Genomic DNA, 22,031 nt, shown 5'->3' with positions numbered 1-22,031 from the left:
TAAAGTTAACTATTGTCAGTGGATTGAACCGTATTGTTACCACAAAATCAATTAATATCCAAAAAACACAAAATAAATTTAGAATTACTGAAGCACTTGTTTTTTTAATGTGTTTATATTTCTTTGTATTGTCTGAAATCTTACACTCATGACAGTCAACAATACACATCATAGTACTTGAGTGATTTTGCTGATTTTGACCGTGTTCCTGCATGTACTGTACTTGTCCTGAGGGGGGTGACCCTCACTCAGAGGTCATCTCTATGCACCTGGACGGCATTCCCACCTGATAACAGCACACCTGCGAGCTCTGTTGTTGCTCTGTGTGTAGCGTACATTCATGATGTTATATTTGATTTATTTTGCAGCAAGTTAAAATCCAGAGTGTACATTTATTTTAAAGAAGAACCAGGAGAAGTAACTATTTTGTCCAAGCAATAAAAGACAGTTTGTGAGCAAGACACTTTTACTGGATTTTGGATGCTGTTACATAAGCGGTTTTACATAACTTTTAACAAAAAAATAAAAATAAAACAAACCTTTCTCAAAAACAAAAACTTTCTCAAGATATTGTCCTGGCTCAAATCAAGTTAAGCTAAATAATAAAGACTGTTCGTCTCTTTTTCCAAGAGCTGTGTTGAAGGAAAGGGGCAAATAGCCTTTACAACACAGACTCCAGCTCAGATGGCTTTATTCTTCTGGAGCGGGAGGGTCATAACCCAGGCGGCTGGCGGAAGGGAAGTGAGCCCAGAAGGTTCTGGCCAATTCCTCAATCTTGTCATAGCCAGCGTGAGAACGCAGCTCTTCAATCCAGGCGAAAAAGTCTGAGGATGTCAGCGCCCAGTTAGGAACACTCCTTTTTTCCCTTGATTCAGCTATAAGCCAAGCAGAAAGCAAAAAATTAAAAATAAAAACCCCAGGACAGATTGAAGAACAGATCCTTACACTAAACATCAAAATTCAGTTCTAAAGAAAATCATGCAGTTTAGTATCGGGTACAATGAGGTAAAAGGTATTCCAACTTTCCAAAAAAAAAAAAAAAATATATATATATATATATATATATATATATATATATATATATATATATATATATATATATATATATATATATATATATATATATATCTCAGCACTTTTCTTAACATCTGTTTGTCATTATTCACTGTGTCCCTCTTGTCCTGTTTCATAAGGCTACAATGTGCATTGGCAAAAAAACTTATTTTGAAGTAATTTGATCTAATATATGCAATAATATTTAAATTGATGCAGATCCATGTAAACAATTACAATTCTTCAAAATAATAATAATTATTTTTTTCTTGAAAAATCTTTTAGATTTTTGTTGTATTTTTAGTTTTGTTTAATATTATTAAAACGATAGACTTTCAGCAACTATGGAACACAAAGAGGACATATAACTAACCATATTTTTTTTTTAAAAATTCTCCAATGATTATATTTTAGGACATTGTAGGACCCCATTGCACTATACAGGATATTTATAAAGAGGATTTAAAACTCACCTTGGTTTTCCACTGCCTCTGGAAGAATTTCAAACACAGGGACATTGAATATATAATTAATTGAATATAAAATGTATAGATTTAAAGACAGTATAGATGCAACTCTTTCAAGGCTAGAAACCAATAAATGCGAATGAAATGTAAATATTAAGTAATGTGTAAAGCTTGAATAGAATGTGGCACATATGGTAGAAAAGTGGACAGTAGCAACAGTACATAATTTTTTTAATTACAGCACTGATCTTAATTTAAGACTATTATTCATTTGGTTACTCATGCCCTGCTTCTGAAGAAAAAGCAAATAAGTCATTTTATTCTGAAAACTGAATATTTAAACTAAATGATATCTACATAGAGAGTAGTGGTTCATGTATATATACAGTGCTTAGAGTGCTTCTGAAGGTCTTGATTTAATACCAAGGATATCACATTATTCTCATTATATCAAGCTTCCATTCAGGGCTGGAGTGGGGTTCAAATTCAGCCCTGGACAAATCCCATCCAGCCTCGCGAATCTGTGAATGTTTTGCCAAATTATATAGGGCCTTAAATTGATATAGGGCCTTTTTCTTTTCTAAAATGTTTACTATTTTACAGTTTTACAGGTTTTTCTGTATTTTTAATTAACGAGGGCTTGAACAGGAGATAATAATGTGTACATACAAATTCCCACGACCCCAAACATTTGAAAGGTAGTGCACATGCCCAAATTGTCAGCTTTTCTTACCTGTGAGACAGAGCAGTCCAAGCCAAAGCAAACCCAGGAAGAGTGAGAAACACAGACGAAACATTGTCACCACTGAAAGTAACAAAGCAACACTCAATATAAGCCTACAAGTCATTTTTCTCCCAATTTTGTAACTTCAAATAGATACAAACACAAAACACTTAAAAAAAAGTGAGAGAAAAAAAAAAGATTGTATTAAAGGAACTAGAGAAATAAATCTTGCATCATTTGCCTGCTTAAGATTACCTGCAGCAGCTATTCCTGGAGACTGTGGTGTTTAACGGTGCCCAGACGTTTAAGAACACCAAGTCAGGGCTGGAATGGTCTTGTTTACGCTTCACATGGACCTTTCATATGTCATACCCTTCATTTCTTTTCTCACTTACTCTGTACCTCTATGTATACATGGGATTCTCACACTTCTCTCCACAGCTGAAAGAATCCCTTGTTAAAGTGGGTTCTGTGCAAATATTCACAGAATTAAGAGATCTCATAGATGCCTTTCTCAGGGTTTCCAGCCACCTCTCTTTAATATAATAAAATGTTGTCTGTGTGTCAGTTTCAAAGAAACATTTCATGCTTAAAACCTTTCCTCCAATTTTGATGAGAATACCCTCAAATTAAAGCTCATAGTGTACACTTTAAGCCCATATTATATAACCGTAACTTAAATATGTTTTGGTCAACAGCTAAAATAATAAAAATTGTGCCTGTGTCCAAATATATATGGAACTAACTGTATTTAATCATACAATGATGGACAAAAATATAGGCACCCCTGTATTTCTCCCAGAAAAATGTTGCAATTAATGTTTGGGTATTCTCATGTTTATTTATTTCTTTCTTTTATTGCATTTAAAAAAAAAAAAAAAAAAAAAAAAACAATGAAAAACAAAAACAAATCTGAGACATACACAGAACTCCAAAAAATGAACTGGACAAAATTATTGGCACCTTATCAGAATTTTCAGAAATAATTGTGTTTCAAGCAAGTGATGCTCCTTTAATTTGTAATTAAACTCATCTGTAGCAATTCATACGTAGGTGTTGGCAATAAAGATATCACACTTGCAACCAGTTAAAATGTTGAAAAGTTGACTCAACCTTTGTGTTGTGTCTCTGTCTGAGCATAGGGAAAAAGAAGAGTAAAGAATTGTCTGAGGATTTGAGAACCAAAATTATGGAAAGCGTGGACAGTCTCAAGGCTACAAGTCCATAATCTTAATGTTCCTGTGTTGTCAAGAAGTTTACAGCCTATGACACTGTAGCTAATATCCCTGGATGTGGATGAAAGGAAAATTTGATAAAAGATTGCAATAAAGAATTGTTTAAAGAACGAATAAACAACTTCCAAACAAATGAAAAGGGACGTTATGGGTAGGAGACCCTGAAGGACCCCGCTGCAGACATAGAAAGATTAAAAAGCCAGATTGGAGTTTGCCAAAACCTACCTGAGGAAGCCAAAATCTATTTGTGGGAATGTCCTGTGAACAGATGAGACTAAAATAAATGTTTTTGATAAAGCACATCATTCTACTATCTTCAGAAAACGAAATGAGGCCTTCAAAGAAATGATCACTGTCCCTACAGTCAAACATTGTGGAAGTTCACTGATATTTTGGGGTTGTTTTGCTGCCTCAGGCACTGTATTTCTGTCCCAGTGTCAGAAAGCTGCATCACTGTCAGAATTCATGGGTCTTACAGCAAAACAACCCAAAGCATGTTTCAAAAAGCACCCAAAAATGGTTTAAGACAAAGCACTAGAGAGTTCTGAAGAGGCCAGCAATGAGTCCAAATCTAAATTGCATAAAGTTTTACAATGGCAAAATACTTCCGCGCCCTCTAGTGACCAGTATACGTAGACACAAGTGTTTTTTTTTTTTTTTTGGAGGCTACATTTAGGACCTGAATGAGTTTTATTGCAGATTTGAAACCCCCAACACCCATTCTGACCATCTCCCTGCACAACCATTAACACCTCCTGCAATTCCCCGTTCCACACCTACTGCTCTTCAAATCTGTGAAGATGATGTGCGCCAGGTCTTCAAGAAGAACAAAAGAAGAAAAGCACCAGGCCCAGATGGTGTCACACCAGCCTGTCTGAAAATCTGTGCTGACCAGCTGGCCCCCATCTTTTCACAGATCTTCAACAGATCCCTGGAGTTGTGTGAAGTACCTTCCTGCTTCAAACGCTCCACCATCATCCCCATCCCAAAGAAACCCAAGATAACAGGACTTAACGACTACAGGCCTGTGGCTCTAACATCTGTCGTCATGAAGTCGTTTGAAAAACTGGTTCTGGGTTATCTGAAGGACATCACTGGACCCTTACTGGACCCCCTGCAGTTTGCTTACCAAGCAAACAGGTCCGTGGATGATGCAATCAACATAGGATTGCACTTCATCCTGCAACATCTGGACAAAACAGGGACTTATGTGAGGATCCTGTTTGTGGACTTTAGTTCGGCTTTCAACACCATCATCCCAACAACCCTCCAGACCAAACTGACCCAGCTCTCTGTTCCTAGCTCTATCTGTCGGTGGATCACCAGCTTTCTGACAGATAGGCAACAGTGAGACTGGGGAAATTCACATCAAACAGCTGCTCCACCAACACTGGCGCCCCTCAGGGATGTGTTCTCTCCCATCTGCTCTTCTCCCTTTACACCAACGACTGCACCTCTAAAGACCCCTCTGTCAAGCTCCTGAAGTTTGCAGATGACACTACAGTCATCGGCCTCATCCAGGATGGTGATGAGTCTGCTTACAGACAAGAGGTTGAGCAGCTGGCTGTCTGGTGCAGTCTTAACAACCTGGAGCTGAACACGCTCAAAACAGTGGAGATGATCGTGGACTTCAGGAGAAACCCCCCTGCACTTTCCCCACTCACCATCATGAACAGCACTGTGACTGCAGTGGAGTCATTCAGATTCCTGGGAACCACCATCTCTCAGGACCTGAAGTGGGACAATCACATTGACTCCATTGTTAAAAAGGCCCAACAAAGGTTGTATTTCCTTCGCCAGCTGAGGAAGTTTAACTTGCCACAGGAGCTGCTGAAACAGTTCTACTCAGCCGTCATTGAGTCTGTACTGTGTACTTCTATAACCATCTGGTTTGGTTCAGCAACAAAATCAGACATCAGAAGACTACAGAGAACTGTTCGGACTGCTGAAAGGATTATTGGTGCTCCCCTGCCCACCCTTCAAGAACTGTATACATCCAGAGTGAGGAAAAGGGCTCATAAAATCACTCTGGATCCCTCACATCCAAGTCACCCCATTTTTGAACATTTGCCATCTGGCCGGCGTCTCAGAGCCGCAAATACCAGAACAGCAAGGCACAAAAACAGTTTCTTCCCCCAGGCAATCTACCTCATGAACAGTTAAACTTATGCTTATGCAAACAAAAGTGCAACATCCTTATATTTATTTGTTACCCCTCCATCCTAGTACATCCCTGCATCTTTTTCAATCCTATCCCATTATCATTTATAGCACAATTGTTTATACACTTATTTATTTGGCTACAATTTATTTTTATTTTTTGTGTGTGTCTGTGTGTTGGTGTCTCTGTGTACTGGAAGCTTATGTCACTAAAACAAATTCCTTGTATGCGCAAACATACTTGGCAATAAAGCTCTTTCTGATTCTGATTCTGATTCTGATAATAGCATGGTACCAGTAGTAATAGTGTGCAAGTGGAGTACTGTTCACAATGTGCATATCATTTTTGTATGCAGCGTTACCAAGACACAATAAAAAGCACACAACTTAGACATTACTCTTGCAAAATGTTTAATTGAAAGTATTTCAACTTTTTGCACAGCTATCATGTGGAGCTCACGGCTACATTGTCCTTCTCCGCAGCTTATTTCTCACATTAAATAAACATGGCTTTAAATAACAATGCTCAGTGACATTCAGACGTACCACACTTTTACAAAAGCTCGGAAACTAAAAGCTGAATGGACACACCAAACCATTCTTTGCAGATACAGATGTGTGAATCTGAATGAGAATGATATAGGATATATTAGATAAACAGTGTTTGAATGTAAAGGTGGCACATTTGGTTAAGCTTCTACAAAACATTCATCTCATTAGACCCTCCCATTGGCATTTCTCAGTTCATCCGGCAGGGGGCGACAAGTACCTGTCACCAACTCTATTTTTGGCAACTCCCATGCATATACAGTTTACTGTAATTCCTCTGAGTATGCATTATTGCGCTTGCCCTGTAACTACTGTATCAGTCGAAGTATGGATCAGATGAAAGCTTCATCTGTTGGCTTTCTTGCGTCTCGATGTCGGCTAAGTGTGAACAGAAAACTAGATATCATCAAGGCAATAGGCAAGTGCTTCAATTATAGGCAAGTGATATTAATTAAGGGTGAACCACTCCAGGTGAAAAGAGCTAAAGTAACAGAGCCAACTGGGACAGGAAGGAGTACTCAGCGGAAACAACATCCTATGATTTCCCTGTGGGTAGTTATTCAGTAGGTTCCCTGTTTGCTGGTGAGAAATGAGCGGTAATTAGGAGTTGCAGATCACTTGGCTCAGTGTGAGGTCAGATCTGGTCTGGTCTGGTCTGGTCCAGTCATGTCTGGTTGTAAGGCTCATTTGTGTGTGGAAGGTCACTGGAGGGGTTTGATAAGGTAAAGTTTCTCTCCATGTTCGCTAGTGAAGATGGGAGCTTTCTTGTAGTGCTCTATCAGTTCATCCATAGTATTGAAGCGCCGTTGACCGATACAGTAGACTCCGTTTGACAGCTGCACTTTGAAGTGTTTGTTCCTCCCGACTGCTTTCAGAGACACTGAGAAATCACTCGGCTAGAGAGAAGGAGAGAGAAAGAAACAGAATTGGCATTTAGTGGATTTCAGTCTACAGATGGCGCCATAAACCCTAGATTCATGACGCCTCCCCAACATTGCACTTTTTTTGACATCTTCCTTATTAAACACAGCTGAATGAACTCAGCTGATTGACTTGAGCTGGATGTATGCAATGAGGAAAGCATCCCAAATATACAGCAGCAGTTCATTTCAAAGCATGTTCATTTCAATGTGGCACATGTCCATGATACAGAAATGCATTAAACTTTTAACGCGTCAAGCTTTTAAAAATGTACTCTTTGCAGTTATATTGGTTTCATATGGTTTTGAAAAACTTTAAACAAAAAAAGTTTAAACATTTTCCTAAAAAAGTTAATATTTTGCAATGTACACACCACAATCATTTATTTCATTAGCAAATGTTAAAATGCACTTTTGACCAACATCATACATTTATAAAAATTTAACTTTTTGGTCATACCACATGACATTTTACAACAAACTAATCTTGACTTAAAGTATCTGATATTTTAATTTGTCCACAAAATTATGGTTCAGGTCTAATAAATTAGATATAAATAAAACAATTAGAATAAATGACGAAAATCCAGGCAATTTTGTCTTTAAAACTCTTTTAACTTTGAAGTGACCATTAATTTGGCAGAAAAGAAACCAGGGGACTGACTTTATTGCATCGGAGATGCCACATTGCTCACAAATGATTGGTCCAATTTCAGTTCCCGGTTGCATGAACCCCTTAAGCAAAGGAATCCCTCAATTATAAGGTTAAGGGAATCCTTAGTGAAACTTGGGATGCAAAAAAAAATGTAAAGTCAACTTACGGAACCTTAAGTGTTCACTTAAGAAATTAAGAAATATATCATGATATAAATTTTGGCCATATTGTCCAGGCCTAGGTCACCATACTTGGCCACACTTCACTACACATATAAATCATATAAATGGTAAACAAGTGCTAGTGCTTTGTTTACGGTTTGTAATGCGCAGTCCTAGGTCTACCACCTGATGATATAAACAGTTATTTCCTCTCAAGCTCAACAAGAATGTACTGGCTGTTGGCTGTTGACTTGGCGGTGTGGTCATGCGCAACTTTTTGGTCATCACTATTTTTTGATGTTGGCTTGATGTGTCAGCCTCTATATTTATATTATATTTAGCTTTGTTTCATTACATTTTTTTTTATACTTTTAGTTACCAATAATAACCCTGCAAATGACATCATGAACACAAATAACTGCACAACACTCGAGTGACTATTCACAGCTACAGAAAGTTCTGCAGATAAATACTTGACTCACAGAGGACTCGCTGTCTCGCACAAGGAAGTCTCCCACCACCCCCCTCTCATTCAGTGCACACTCAGCCTGGTGCCGTGTCACGTTGTCATAGTACCAGTCCTTTCCGGCGAATTTCCCCGTGTGGGAGGGTTCCGTGTAGCTGTTCTGCTGGGAATGGGGACCCACGGCTAATGGACCATCATTGAGCACAACCACATAGTTCTTTGGCACCAGACCCACCTGCCCACGGCAGTTCTTACACCTCCACCATTCTGGGTCATTCCCTGGCTTCTCCAGCACCTCCATCATCTCACCCTTCTCAAAGTTCAGCTCCTCCTCAGTGACGGAACTGAAGGGGTAGAGCGCTTGAACAGTGTGAAGGACTCTGGGGCCCTGGCCATTACTGAGGCCCAGCCGTGAGGAGAAGACAGCGGGCAGGTCAGCTGACGTGTCCTCCACCTCCTCCTCCTCCTGGACGTAGTTGGAAGGGAACCAGCCCACCTGACCGTTATAGCTGCCCCTCCACCAGCCGTCACTGCATTTCTCCATCACCATCAGCCGGGCTCCCTTCACCAGGCTGAGCTCATCCTCCCGCTCTGCATTGTAGGCAAACTTCACCACCACTGGAGTGTTCATATCATATATTCGATCTGCTCCGCCCCCATTAGACGAGTACTCATCTGTGCTGGGTGTTGGAGAGGCTTCCCGTGTGCTCGTCTTCCGTTTCGTTTTTCCCAGGCCTGAGAAAAAGAAAGCGAGATAATTAGACATCAGATGCAGTTATTATGTAAAACGCAAGCCTCTGAGCTCTGCTAATTAGAAGTAGAGAATAAAAGGGCAGGGACATTGATTAACGCTGTAAAATCATCAATACTAATCATTTCTTGCTGAAAGAAGATGTGAAATCATTACTGCAGCCCACCACATTTCCTCTCGTTGTCCTCTATCTATCTTTTTCACATTCTTGAACTCATCCATCACATCTCTAGTTGCTGCCAACCATAAAGAAAATTTTATTTATTCTGAAAATTTTCAGTACATTACTTCAGTACTTTTGGCAGATGGGGTTTAAATAAAAAATCGGCAGCTGGCAGCAGGAAGTTGCTGCCGTTTACAGCCGGAAGGCAGTTACTGGCAGTCGGAGGGTAGGAGGGGCCTGCCACTCGGTAGCAGCCAATCCATATCGACCAACGTGGACGCAACCAATCACAACTACGACAGCAGCCAAACGCTTCAGTAGTGGCGTCGATCGATCTAGCGGTAAGTTCGGAGAAATTAGTGATCGGAGTAATGAATAATTCTTGCGTTGTAAGTTTGATTTTAGTTGTTATCTTAGTGAACTACAGTGTGACTTTGACAATTTTAGTTTAATTATTCAATTTAATATAATTAATGGTAGAAACGTAGTTTGTATACCATGTTACATCATGTATCGTTGCTCTTAGTCTGTTAGGGGGCTTTTTTTAACTTCAAATATTACCATTAAATATTAACGTTTGTTAATGTATTAACAAGAGTCTATTGAATAATATAAAACGAATGCTGTTTGACTGGAATTATAGAGGATACACGTGCAACACTATCCATATTTTTTTGTTTAATTTTTCAGGTGATCAGATATCCATCAACTTTTTGATTCATTTTTTCGTTTTACTATAACAATTGACCAAACAGTTCTTTTAAGAACTACTGTTCTATCGCTGCCTTCTGTTTTCTTTCTCTTATGTCTTCACCTTTTGTGTACCTGACTATCAGTTATGACAGGTAAGAAGCCATTACATTTCCAAAATCCTACTAACTTGAGTGAATTTGAACAGAATATGAGAAGACTTATCCATGGGAAAATGTTATTCAACTTCTGAATTGTTCTACCTTTTTATTTGCAAGTTTGTTTTGCTAATTTTGAAGTATGTTATTTTATCTTATACAATGCATGTGCAGGTGTACCACTTTATTTAGGAATGGATGAGGTATATTCTGGGACAGGCAGTTGTCCCTACTGTACATCTGGGGTGTTGTCCAATCCTGAACACTTTCAGGCAAAACATTTAAAGTATGCCATATATTTTGAGGATAATGGCATCCGTAAGCATTGTACAAACCACACATGCATTTTACATGTGTTCATGTTGACAGTAAATTAAAATGTATTAACTTTTTCTTGTCTTTCTAGAAAAATATTGCATTCCTTGCTTTTGTTTGAGTTCCTGACAAAGTAAGCGGTGCCATTGGCATTGCCCTAAGTGTCAGCACATCTTGTGTCGTGCCCCTGACTTTAAAAAGCACCTTCATAATCATGGTATGTGTAATGTAATTAGTTAAATTGTATTTATTTTGATAATCCATGTTAAGATTAACTCATCATTTTGTATTGTTTACAGACTTTGTAGTCACAGACAAAGTTACCAACAGGCCAGATAGTATGTACTTTTGATACTGGTATTTATCAATGTTTAATATTTATTGGTCCTGGTCTACATATTGTCTTTATATATTTAAATATTTTCCCTCAGAAGGGCCATCTGAAAACCCTAAGGCAAGGCAGCATGTCAGGCAGGAGCAACCACCAGTCATTTGTATTGATCAGAGAAATGGGATTTTTGTAACCCCAAAAGATGCCCATGGACCTAGAGTCCCTATTCATGTAAAAAAACAAATAGTCTCAGGGACTATTGCCTGTGAATCTCCTCTGTGTCGTGATTTTATGAGGATTGGAGTAGAAAGTGGCAATCCAGGCATGGAGTGTGATCACCTTCAGAGGACAAATAAAGCTGTGTGCTATTCTGCACCACCAGCACTTAGGGAGGACTCTTTGCAGTCAATGGTAGACAGTGGCCTGATGTCCAGAACCCGTCAAGATGAATGTTTGCAGCTCAGAATCAAAAGTATTACTAGTGGTGTTGATTGTGTGTTTCCTATTTTTTGGCATGAACAAACCTCTGTCAGGTTTATTTATTTTTCTGTCTTTACTGGGGTAAGAGACAACTGGTGTCAGTTTGAAAGGACAAGGGTTTCTTTTGATAGCCATGTGGGCCAGTGGCACTGCCAGTGCCGCAATAAAATGAGAAGCTGTGTGCACAGGTACTTGAGCATGTGGTGGCTGTTTCAAGAGAAACCCCACCTCCTTTCTTGTCAAACTGACCCAGATGCTGGAGACAGTGATTTGGATGAAAGGGTCAGAGATGTTACGGAGACAGAAGTGGCAGCACTGGCTTCTGCTGAAATACAGGATTGGACAGATTATTTGTGGAGGAAAAAGAGGGTGCCAGAAGACCTTCCAGAGGATTTGTCAACAAAAGAGCGCCAAATCCCAGACTTGTTTGAACCCCTGGAGTCCAACTGTCCTTATTGCCCTGGCCCAACTCCACCAGCTCTGGGAGAGAGGGTGCTAATTACACGGCATGGGACGGTGTATGGCGTATCCTCAGTGACTCGAGGTTAATTTCAGAAACGTTTATCTTTGTATTTTCACATTGTGTTTTTAACGTATCTTTTATTCAATTTCCGTGTTCTCCAGGTGTGCCAGTGTATGTGAAGAACTGCCTTGTTTGTAGACGTCCAGTGAGGTTTCAGGAGTATCAGTCTGGATTTCACAATTATGAAAACAGGACTTTTTTGACCATTCCTCTCTGTTCTCTTCTGACATCTGGACTTGCAGTGAGTGACAGGAAAACATGACTTGCATTTCACATGCTTCTACATGTTTATTAATGTGAGTTTTTGTTTTTTATAGAATCATATTGCCCTTGGACGTTTTTTGAAAACAATGGAAGATCATGCCAACATCACTTTTCCGCACAATCTGATTCGAAAGGCGTTTTATCATTTCTCTGCTCTGAGGGAGTACTCTTATAGCTATTCATGTGTCCGATGTGGTCACAGCCCTCCCATTTTGATTGCGGATGGAAACTGGAAAATTGCTTTCGATTTACCAAGTAAAACAGATTGAGGGTGTATTGTGTGAATTTTGTGTTGTGAATGCAAATAATGACTAGTCTTTATTTGCTTGGTTGTATATTAGCACATCTGTTTAGGCGGCCCAACTTGGACAATATCAGCCAAGAAGACACTCAAGTTAATGTGAGGACCAGATGGGAGAGAATTGAACAGAAAATGATTGCTTCTGGGTTCTGTGACGGTAAGAGCTGTTTTGGGGGTAAAGTGGGGTTACCCATAGCTAAAATCTTAAATCCATAAATGGACGTTTATTTTCCTTTTTTGCATTTTAGGAAACTCACTTGACAATCCTTATGCATGTCCCTTGACATACACAGCCTTTACTCCATGGCTGGGTAATTGCTCTAGGATAAGTGATATTGTTCCAAAGACTGAAGTGTTCAAGGGTCTGTCACAGAAAGATCGTGCATTTCCCTCAAGCTGTGGCTTGGAGATGGATGAAGATACAATATTACAAGTGCTGGAGTCCAAAACCGTATGTACATTACATTATTCTGCTAATGATGTTTTCTTTCAATATTTCGTTTCTTTATTGACCGTGACTTTTTTTTATATATATTTAGCCAAAGAGAGAAGATTTGGTGAAAGCCTGCAATGCCCTTGGAGTATCACATGTAGGTAGTACCACTGACTTAATAAACCGACTTGAGGAGCTACTGCTTTACAAGGATTTGTACCCCAAGATGTTTATCAAGCTTCAGAAAGCTGGTGGTAAGACATTGTGTTTATTTGTTTAATTTAATTTAATTTTTTTTGTTTTGTCATACGTTTTGATTGTTTTTGTCAAATGTAGGTGGTGTTTTGCACATGACTTGCACACACTCTGTTGTGTACTACCAATCAGCACTGTGGTGGCAAGAGTCAGCCCGTGATCATGGAGATGCTCTGTTGAGCTTTAAACACCCTCCCACAGTGTTTGTGTCAGATATTGCTGGACGTGTTGCAAGACACGTTAATAATCGCACCAACCAGCGATTTTTTCCAGCCATATGATGGCCGGCTTTGTGCAAACACTCCTGAGCACATCCAGGCTGCAGCAGAAAAACGACTAGAAGTCCGGTTCCCATGGGTGACAAGTGTTGGCTTCTCATCAAGAACAGTCTCTGGAAATGTGACTGCCAATTCTTCTGACAGATTCTCCTTACTGCATCCTGTGACAGGGACCAATGCAAGATTCTCCTTGTATGATCGCTTCCATCAGAAAAATCAAAGGAGACAAGAGGAGATTTTGAGGAGTTTGAAATTGGCCCCAAATTTGGCTGCTCTTGTCAACTCCTCCGTAGCAGAACAGCTAAACCGGGAGTTGTCTTCTAGCAAGTACTCGTTGTGTCAAATGAAAGATGAACATTATATGTTCTCTCTTCGACTGTACTTTCATCTTCACAACAAAAGGATTAATGACAAATACACCCAAACTTTGAAAATGCAAGCGAAGCAATCAGTCCACATTGGCCTACATGGGAAACTGACATTCAGGAGTGAAGGTAGTTGTTTTAGTGTTTAGTGCCTTTCATAAAGTCATCCTAATGCCTTTTTAAATTGTCTATGACTAGCCATAGACAACTGTTTTCATATACTAATTACATGTCCCTTTTTTTGCTCTCTACAGGCAGTACCACAGCAGTTCCAGAAGGTAAAGCTGACTTGAATTGCTGTGTAATTGTAAATCTCCAGCTTTAGTCTTAAGCTTTTTACGTGTTATTCGGTAGCCAGTAAGAATAGTGCAATGTTTTAATACAAACCACCTGATGAAATGAAAGCATTAATTTTTATTTTCCTTCTAATCAACATTACTTCATTATTCCAAACACCTGTATTTTGTAGTTTCAACAAGTTCACGAGAGCCTGACACTGACTGCTGGGGACGGACCGATATATGTGCCAGGAAGGAGATCCCAGATTTCCAGTTGCAAAACCAGCCAAACGCACTGGTATGTTTTCACAAAGAAAATAATCAACTATCATGTCTTGAACAAAGCTGAAAAAAGAATACTGGATTAGTTATAAATATGAATCTTAATATTAAAGCCTTTTTTGACGATCTAATTCTTGATGTTTGTCTTTTTATTATTATTATTATTTTATTTTTTTAGCTGGATCATGTTTTGGATGAGACCCAATCACTGGAAGAGATCATAGGTGCAGTGGGTACCACAGTGTTGAAAAGATTGGATTTGATGTCTTTAGGATTGAACCAGGAAGTGGAAGCAACAGTTAATGGATATTTTTGTTACACAACTTTTATTTTAATATATATTTAGCAGCTTATGATCAATTATTTTATTTTTTTACCTAAAACATTGTGATCCTTATGCAATAGGTGGTGAATTGTTGCCTTTCTCAATTAACCATAATTTCTGCACAAAAGGTAATACAGGTATCACTAACAAGCCTGTTTAGCAGTAACTAATATTACATAATATTTGTGCTTTTGTGATCAGTTGTAACGTGTTTTTTTTATTTTAATTTTTTTTTTATACCAGGGCAAGGATGTTCATGCTGTCAATTCATATGTAGTGGCCACTTGGCAACCACCTTTAAATTGTGACCCGTTTCTGTCTCTGCCTGTAAGTGGTTTTAGAAACTTAACTAAACGTAGTTTCATTTTAATGCACTGCTTTAATGTTATCACCTAAAATGTGACAGAGGTGATTCTCTACAGAAACATTTTGTTATGCTGGTTGAAAGTCTCCTTGTATCCTGATGGCATTCACTAAGTGGTCTAAATGTAATTTTATAAATGTACTTAGTCTATGGGAAAAAAATATACAAATGTTTATGTTGTGTCTCCCAACAGGTTGATGCTTCCTCAAAAGACTGCATCATTTTTCCTCTGTGCAAGTCAAGTCACTGGACCCTGTGTGTAAGTTGTGATTTGGTTGTTCTTCAAATAATGTTTTTTATTTTATTTTTTTATTTTGGGAATGTCTTTTGAAAAAAAATATTGTTTTCATCCAAGGTTTTCTCTGACTTTTGGTTATCATAATATGGCTTATTTCCCCCATCTTTATCTAGATAAAGGTTGTATACTTAACTAAACCAAGAAATAACAACTGTTATTGTAGACACTTTGTGTATTTTACAGGTTTTGCTGCCGAAACTTAAAAGGATACACTTCCTTGACTCCACTGACCCTAGTGGTTATGGAGATACTGACTGTGTATCAATGTTCAGGTTTACATGCTGTATAATTCTGTTCCATGAAGTTTCATGGGGAAAACATGGTTCTGTGTTCCAGTTGAAGTTCGAAGCATGTGAATGCAAAATACTTACAAAATTTAAAGGAACTGTTCATCGTTCCATAACTTTTAGGCCTGGTTTCACAGACAGGGCTTGGATTAAGCCAGAATTAGGCTGTGGTTAAATTAGAACATTTTAAGTATCTTTTACGAAAATGTCTTAAAAACATAACTGGTGTGCATCTTGAGACAAAGGCATGGTACTGACATATTTTAAGATATGCTTTGTTAAAACGGCTCAAACATGCATTTTAGTCTGGAACTAGCTTAAGCCTTGAGTGTGAACCCATGCATTGAAGTTGTAAATATTAGTCCAGTGGTTCAGTTCAACATTTTGTTCTCTGGCTTTAGGCATATGCAGTAGCTTTAAAAAATATCTTGCTACTGTCTATACCTACAACAAGGTCAAGTGGTTCATCACTGAATTTCTCTCTCGCTGTCGTATGCATGCATGCATGTAAAAAATAATATAATTTTTTTTTTCTTTTTTTTTTTTGAAGCTCAATCGCGATAAAGATGATTCCAGGATCTTGGAAGCTTGTTAAAAATAAGGTACTTATTCATGTCACATACAAACTTATAATATAAGGAAAATGTTAATCTTCTATTTTGATCTATTTTCCAGGGTGTTCCAACACAGTCAGCATCAGTGGATTGCGGTGTATTCATGCTAATGGTAACAAGTGGTTTTATTTCCCCTTCACATTCATCTTGGGCATAACTGCACATCCATAACAGTTGTCATCAAAAGACATCAGGCTGATCCCAATTAAAAATATATCTTATGTATACCTTTTTTTTTTTTTTTTTGTCTAATGAACTGTTTGATTTATATTCAAAATTGTTAATGTGTTATCTGTTTGGCAGTATGCATTGTATATGGCGCTTAACTGGGAGTTTGACTTCACTCAGGTAAACCCTATTCTTTTTTTCAGTGTTTATGAAATGTATTACTTTTTGACATCTTAAACATCAATTTTCTAAAATTGTCTTTTGCTTTTCAGCATGATATTTCCCATATCAGGAGGTGGTGGGTGAATCTGCTCTTATCTAAAATGACACATGGAAGGTATATGTGAATAAAATAAATTTGACTACATAAGTAATGTTCTGTAATAAATTACATGTTTGTTTTTCTTTTTAGAAAGAAGCGGTGCACATCAGCCATGTTGGAAGCATTTGAGGAGAAAAGGCAGGAGAAAGAAGTGCAGAACATCGGAATCTTGATGGTAGTAGCACGTTCAATATGACAGAAGCAGAGACTTACAGTATTTATCCTCACTAACTATTAAAGGCTAGTAGTAGCTTTATGGCAAATGCCTTATAAATGTATTAAATATTACCTGCTCCCCTAGGATGCACATTCTGTTTTTAGGGAGGTTAGGCTGTGATGTTTGTAAATTGCAGTAATTGTTTGCTTTGTTTATAATACCCAATAGTTGCCAGATGCTGTCCTGTCGGATATTCTTCTTCACGTGGTCCTGGAGGAGGGTGATGTTGCGTTACTGAATCTGTCTTTGGTTTGTTACAAATTCAGAAGTCTGGTAGATAAGGACTCCTTTCGAAAGAGGGCTCACGTCTGCTGGCTTGACAGTATGTATTTTCTTTTACATATTTGATTAAAGATGTTTAAAATGGTGCCATACCATTCAATTTCTCTGACGTGTCTGAATGTTTATCTTTTGTAATGTTATTTTATTATGCTCATTTCAATATACAGGTGTAACTAAATGGAGAACAAAGGCTGAGACCTTCCCGGAATTTTACAAAATGTACACACTGCAGCCCTGTAGACACTGCAATGACGTTTACAAGAACTGCTTACCAGGTGTGCACATTATGCATGAAATTCTGATCACTGCTAGGTTGATGGCAATAGGAATAATCATTCATATGGCTGTGCATGCTTGTTTACTGTTAAGGTATTTTATGCATTAATCTCTCAGTTTTCTTATGAATCCTCTAGGCTATGTTGGAAGAGGAAAACGAGGAGAGATGCAAGGCTTTTACTCGGAAAACACCCATCCAGGGTTTTGCAGTGATTGGTGCATGCTGCTCGAGGAGGAACAACTCTGAATAACTCAGAACAGTTCTGTTCTGAAAGTCTTGTAAATACCTCAGGATAGGTATTTGTGATATCTGAATAAAGTTTTTTTTTTTTTTTTTTTCTACTTGCTTACTGGATGTATTTAATACTGTTTACAAGATATGTTGTCATAGTGCTATACAAAGTCTGTTACACATGTAATGGATACTTTATTTGTATGTGTGTGTCTGTTTCTTGAATTACTACAAATGTAAAAAAAAAATTACAGCAAAAAATAAAAAAAGCTTTTAAATAAAAGTCATTGTGGAGACCTATCTCTTTGTCATGTAGTCAGGTCTTTATGTATGTGGGTGTTGCCTGTATAATAAATATACAACATACACCTAGTAGTAAGTGCATCTAAAATAAATACAAATGTATATAGGTATTTGTATGCATATTTCACACAAAAAATGATGTACACAAATATGCATTCATAAATATTCAGCTGGAATTTAACGTTTTGCCAAATCATATTTTTCTGTTTATATTTGATAAACCTTTTTAATCGCATAATATTGACATTTGTACTTATTTAAATGAGTATTAGAAATTATAACTATTAATTTGTCTTGCTGCCGCTGTCACTGACAGCCTCTTCCGGTTTTTAGCGATAGCTGACGTCCGGTTTTATTGGCAGCCACTTCCTGCTGCCAGTGGCGGCTACTTCCTGCTGACAGCTGCCGATTTTTCGCCGAACCCCCTCTCACTTTTGGTCCAGATAGTGTTGGTGTAACCAATGCATGTGTGTAACTTCATTGAAAAATTCCGGTTTATATTTATTGTTGCTTTGATAATAATACGGTCTCTTTCTTTTCAGGAAATTTCATTTTGGCGCTCTTTGATGTAGCACAACAGATCACTGTATAAACACCATAGTTCAAACGGCACTGCGAGCATCCCTTCCTCTTAACTACTTGTTTTACCATGAAATAAACATGAATTAACATCTCATGCTTTACGTAATCCCTCAATCAGTGTTTCAACCGGGAAAAGACATCAGTAAAAAAAAAAATGGAAAGAAAATTGTAATTGTAATTTAATTTATTTAAAGAGAGCAATCTGTTCAGCCGTTTCCTCCCTGCTGTACCAAAAATGTACAGAACCACGACATCAAAACCAAGGTATCTCAAATAATTAATAATATATATCAATAACAAGGCTGCTTTATTTGTTCAAAATACAGTAATACCAGTAATACTGTGAAATATTACTGCAATTTTTAATAGCAATTTATATTTTTTATATATTTACTTATTTTTCTTTGATCATGAAGCTGAATTTTCAATAGCATTACTCAAGTCTTCAGTGTCACACGATCCTTCAGAAATCATTCCAACACTCTGATTTGGTGCTCAGGAAACATTTCTTTTTATTATAAAAAGTGAAAATAGCTATGCTGGATCAAGAAAGTGTGGAACACAGATAAAAAAAATCATTGATTGTGTATTTGTTTGTTTTTCGTTTCGCCCAGGAATAACGTTTGAAGAGCAGCATTTATCCAGGGAATATTTTGTACCATTTTAAATGTAATTGCTCCATTTAATGCACTTTTGCTGAATAAAAGTATACATTTCTTTTTTTTTTTCATCTTTTTTTTTTAAAGTTCAAATATCTCATTGACTCTAAACTTTGAAATGTGTAGTTTATACTGTGTTAAGACAATGTTGCAGACTGAAACCCTTGATAGGCCTAAAACAGATTCTGTCTTTTATTCTCAAAATGTAATACAGCTTAAATCACCTGGATTCAGTCAGACAAGAACAGAGGGTGATTGTGTGCTGCATGTAAAACTTGCCCGATACATGTCTTTTATCAAACAATATGCGAGTAGTCCAATATATTACGTTGCTGCATAAAAGCCTACATGTACATCGCAGAATGTTGTGTTGATGTATAGGCTTACAGTTGCTTATTTTCAATTTGTTTTTTAAAGCACCAAATGCTTGCACCAATGCTGTGCAGAGCTGCCTGCTTATCTGGACATCCTGAATACTGCAACCTGTTAATATGGGCAGTGAAATAATGTATGTGATAGAGACCTCAGTTTTGCTCAGAGTATATAAACTGAATAATATAAACTCAATACTGAAATAAATTAACAATGTCCAGTCACTAATACACAGATGATACATGTTATACTGAGGTATAAAAGCGACAGTCGGTTAATTAAGGAAATCGTGCCTCAACTGAACCTTTTTCAAGTCAATTCAAGTCAGTTGCCATCTTTGATATTTACTTTTGTCAGTGTTGCTATGGTTACAGGTAAGGTCTCAAACAGAATTCATACATTCTGCTACTTTTATGATGTCATGGACTTGAACAGCAGTACTGTAGTAACTTCGGATCATATGTTTGATTAGTTGAAACAAGATATCTTTTTATTTATGAAGGTAAATCTACATACATTACAAACAAAATTGACAGCCAAAATTATCGACTTGTTCAATTCCATAAAACAATTATTTTTTTCTAAAAGAAAACTTACACATGTTCTTCTTTGTTCCTTTCCAACTTCATGTCACGAATGCAATGAATGTTAAGAGTGGCAAAAAAGACATAGAAGGTTAGCGAATTCTGAATTTACAAAAAAATAAAAATAAAATGTGTAGTATATAAATACATTTACAACCAGAGATGTATAGTAACGAAGTAGAACTACTTCACTACTGTACTTAAGTACTAAAAGGCGGTATCTGTACTTTACTGGAGTATTATTTTTTTCTCCTACTTCCACTTTTACTTCGGTACATATTTTCGCTGAGTTTAATACTTTTACTCCGATATTTTTTTTATGTGCTGCATCGTTACTCGTTACAATTATAATAATGTTACGAATCATTCCATTACAAACCACTGCCAGAACTGTAGATTCAGAAGCTGGCACATCATTGAGCGAATCAAGCGATTAAGAAGAATGCGCATGCTGACTGAACTGCTGTGAAGAGAGAAATGAACACCGAGCCGAGCCAGATAATGACTCGTTCACGAGTCAAGAACCGGTTGCATCGGTTCTCGGATGATCAGTAACGTTAGTTCTTTCTGACAGTTCGATTCAATAAACCAGTTGAAGAAAACAGTTCACCGATTCTTTTGCGCTCGATGCAATGGCGTCATTGGCGTTTACTGCACCTGGGCTCATGACATTAACACAGAATCAGTTCAGAATCAATCACCAAAATAATCAGTTCGTTTCAGACGCTCTGTGTGTCGGTTTGCTTCACGCTAAATCACACATGCGCAGTATCATCAGCTCCTCGGTTCACGAATCGGACGCGTCTGACAGAAACGGTTCTTGACTCGTGAACGAGTCATTATCTGGCTCGGCTCTGTGTTCATCTTCAGTTCTCTCTTCACATCAGTTCAGTCAGTGTACTGTTTGAGTCAATGAATTACTCCGGGATATTGGTTTGTTTTAACTCAGAGGGAGTGTCAGACACATTAAACAAGTTAACAGCTTAATTCATCTGTGGATTAATGCGCATTGGAGACGCGAACTGTTTAAAACGATTCAATTCGATTTGGTGGACTGTTTCAAAAAGATCCGGTTACATCGAATGATTCGTTCGCGAACCAGATATCACAAACTGCTTTGTTTTTAACTGTCTTACAACAGACACAGAAGAGAAGACAATGCTGAATAAAGTCGTAGTTTTTGCTATTTTTGGACCAAAATGTATTTTCGATGCTTCAAAAAATTCTAAATGACCCTCTGATGTCTTACGGGTTTGAAACAATATGAGGGTAAGTTATTAATGACACAATTTTGCAAATTGGGTTAACTAACCCTAGTAACCGTTTTTTGTTTACAAGAAGTTACAGTCAAAGGAATTGTGATTGTCCTTTAGATTAATAATTTGAAATAGTAAAAACAATATGTTCAAACTTTTGACTACTTTCTTTAATAGCTACATAACACAATACTTCTACTTTTACTTTCAGTACTTGAGTAGTAAATTTTAAAATAGATTACTTGCAATACTTAAGTACAAAATTTTTTGAATACTTTAGTACTTCTACTTAAGTGTAGTGCTTAAAGAGCACTTCAACTTCTACTCAAGTCACTTTTTTGATAGAGCACTTGTACTTTTACTCAAGTATGGGTCTCTAGTACTTTATACATCTCTGTTTACAACTGCAGCATGAATCTTATGTGTGGAAAATGTCACTGTATTTCTGAATATGTTCTTTGCTTCTTTCTTTGCATGGTTCTTTCTATCTGCATGTCTTGTTTTTAGCCGTCACAATAGCAAACTTGGCAGTCAATGTCATGTGACAATAAAAGGTAAGTAAAATCTCAAAGTTTTATATGAATACATCAAAATACTATTATATTATGGAAAATCATTATATTTCTAAGAATA

General features: G+C 37.5%; 2 protein-coding genes across 3 annotated transcripts in view; both read right to left on the bottom strand.

Annotated features, from left to right (window-relative positions):
- Positions 1-195: 195 nt before the first annotated feature.
- Positions 196-2,563, bottom strand: LOC128015424 (otospiralin-like). Its single transcript, XM_052599245.1, has 4 exons — positions 2,500-2,563; positions 2,254-2,325; positions 1,527-1,544; positions 196-875 (listed from the first exon to the last, which is right to left on the bottom strand). The coding sequence occupies exons 2-4, from the start codon at positions 2,315-2,317 to the stop codon at positions 691-693; spliced, it is 267 nt and encodes an 88-aa protein (XP_052455205.1). The 5' UTR covers positions 2,318-2,325; positions 2,500-2,563; the 3' UTR covers positions 196-690.
- Positions 2,564-6,033: 3,470 nt separating this feature from the next.
- The window catches only part of LOC128015423 (cytoplasmic protein NCK2-like), a 70,450-nt gene continuing 54,452 nt past the window's right edge, over positions 6,034-22,031 (bottom strand). For both annotated transcript variants that reach the window (XM_052599244.1, XM_052599243.1), the window contains 2 exons: positions 8,407-9,125; positions 6,034-7,084 (listed from right to left, as the gene is read on the bottom strand). In XM_052599244.1, the coding sequence (XP_052455204.1) occupies positions 6,890-7,084; positions 8,407-9,125 (914 nt within the window). In that variant the 3' untranslated portion in view covers positions 6,034-6,889. The remainder of the gene's footprint in view (positions 7,085-8,406; positions 9,126-22,031) is intronic.

Source organism: Carassius gibelio, chromosome A6, assembly GCF_023724105.1.
Source record: "Carassius gibelio isolate Cgi1373 ecotype wild population from Czech Republic chromosome A6, carGib1.2-hapl.c, whole genome shotgun sequence".
In the NCBI taxonomy this organism is placed as follows: domain Eukaryota; kingdom Metazoa; phylum Chordata; class Actinopteri; order Cypriniformes; family Cyprinidae; genus Carassius; species Carassius gibelio.
This window is presented reverse-complemented; position numbering and strand designations above follow the sequence as displayed.

Coding starts and splice junctions, on each gene's coding strand:
- LOC128015424 (XM_052599245.1), bottom strand. CDS start 2,317: ATGTTTCGTCTGTGTTTCTCACTCTTCCTGGGTTTGCTTTGGCTTGGA.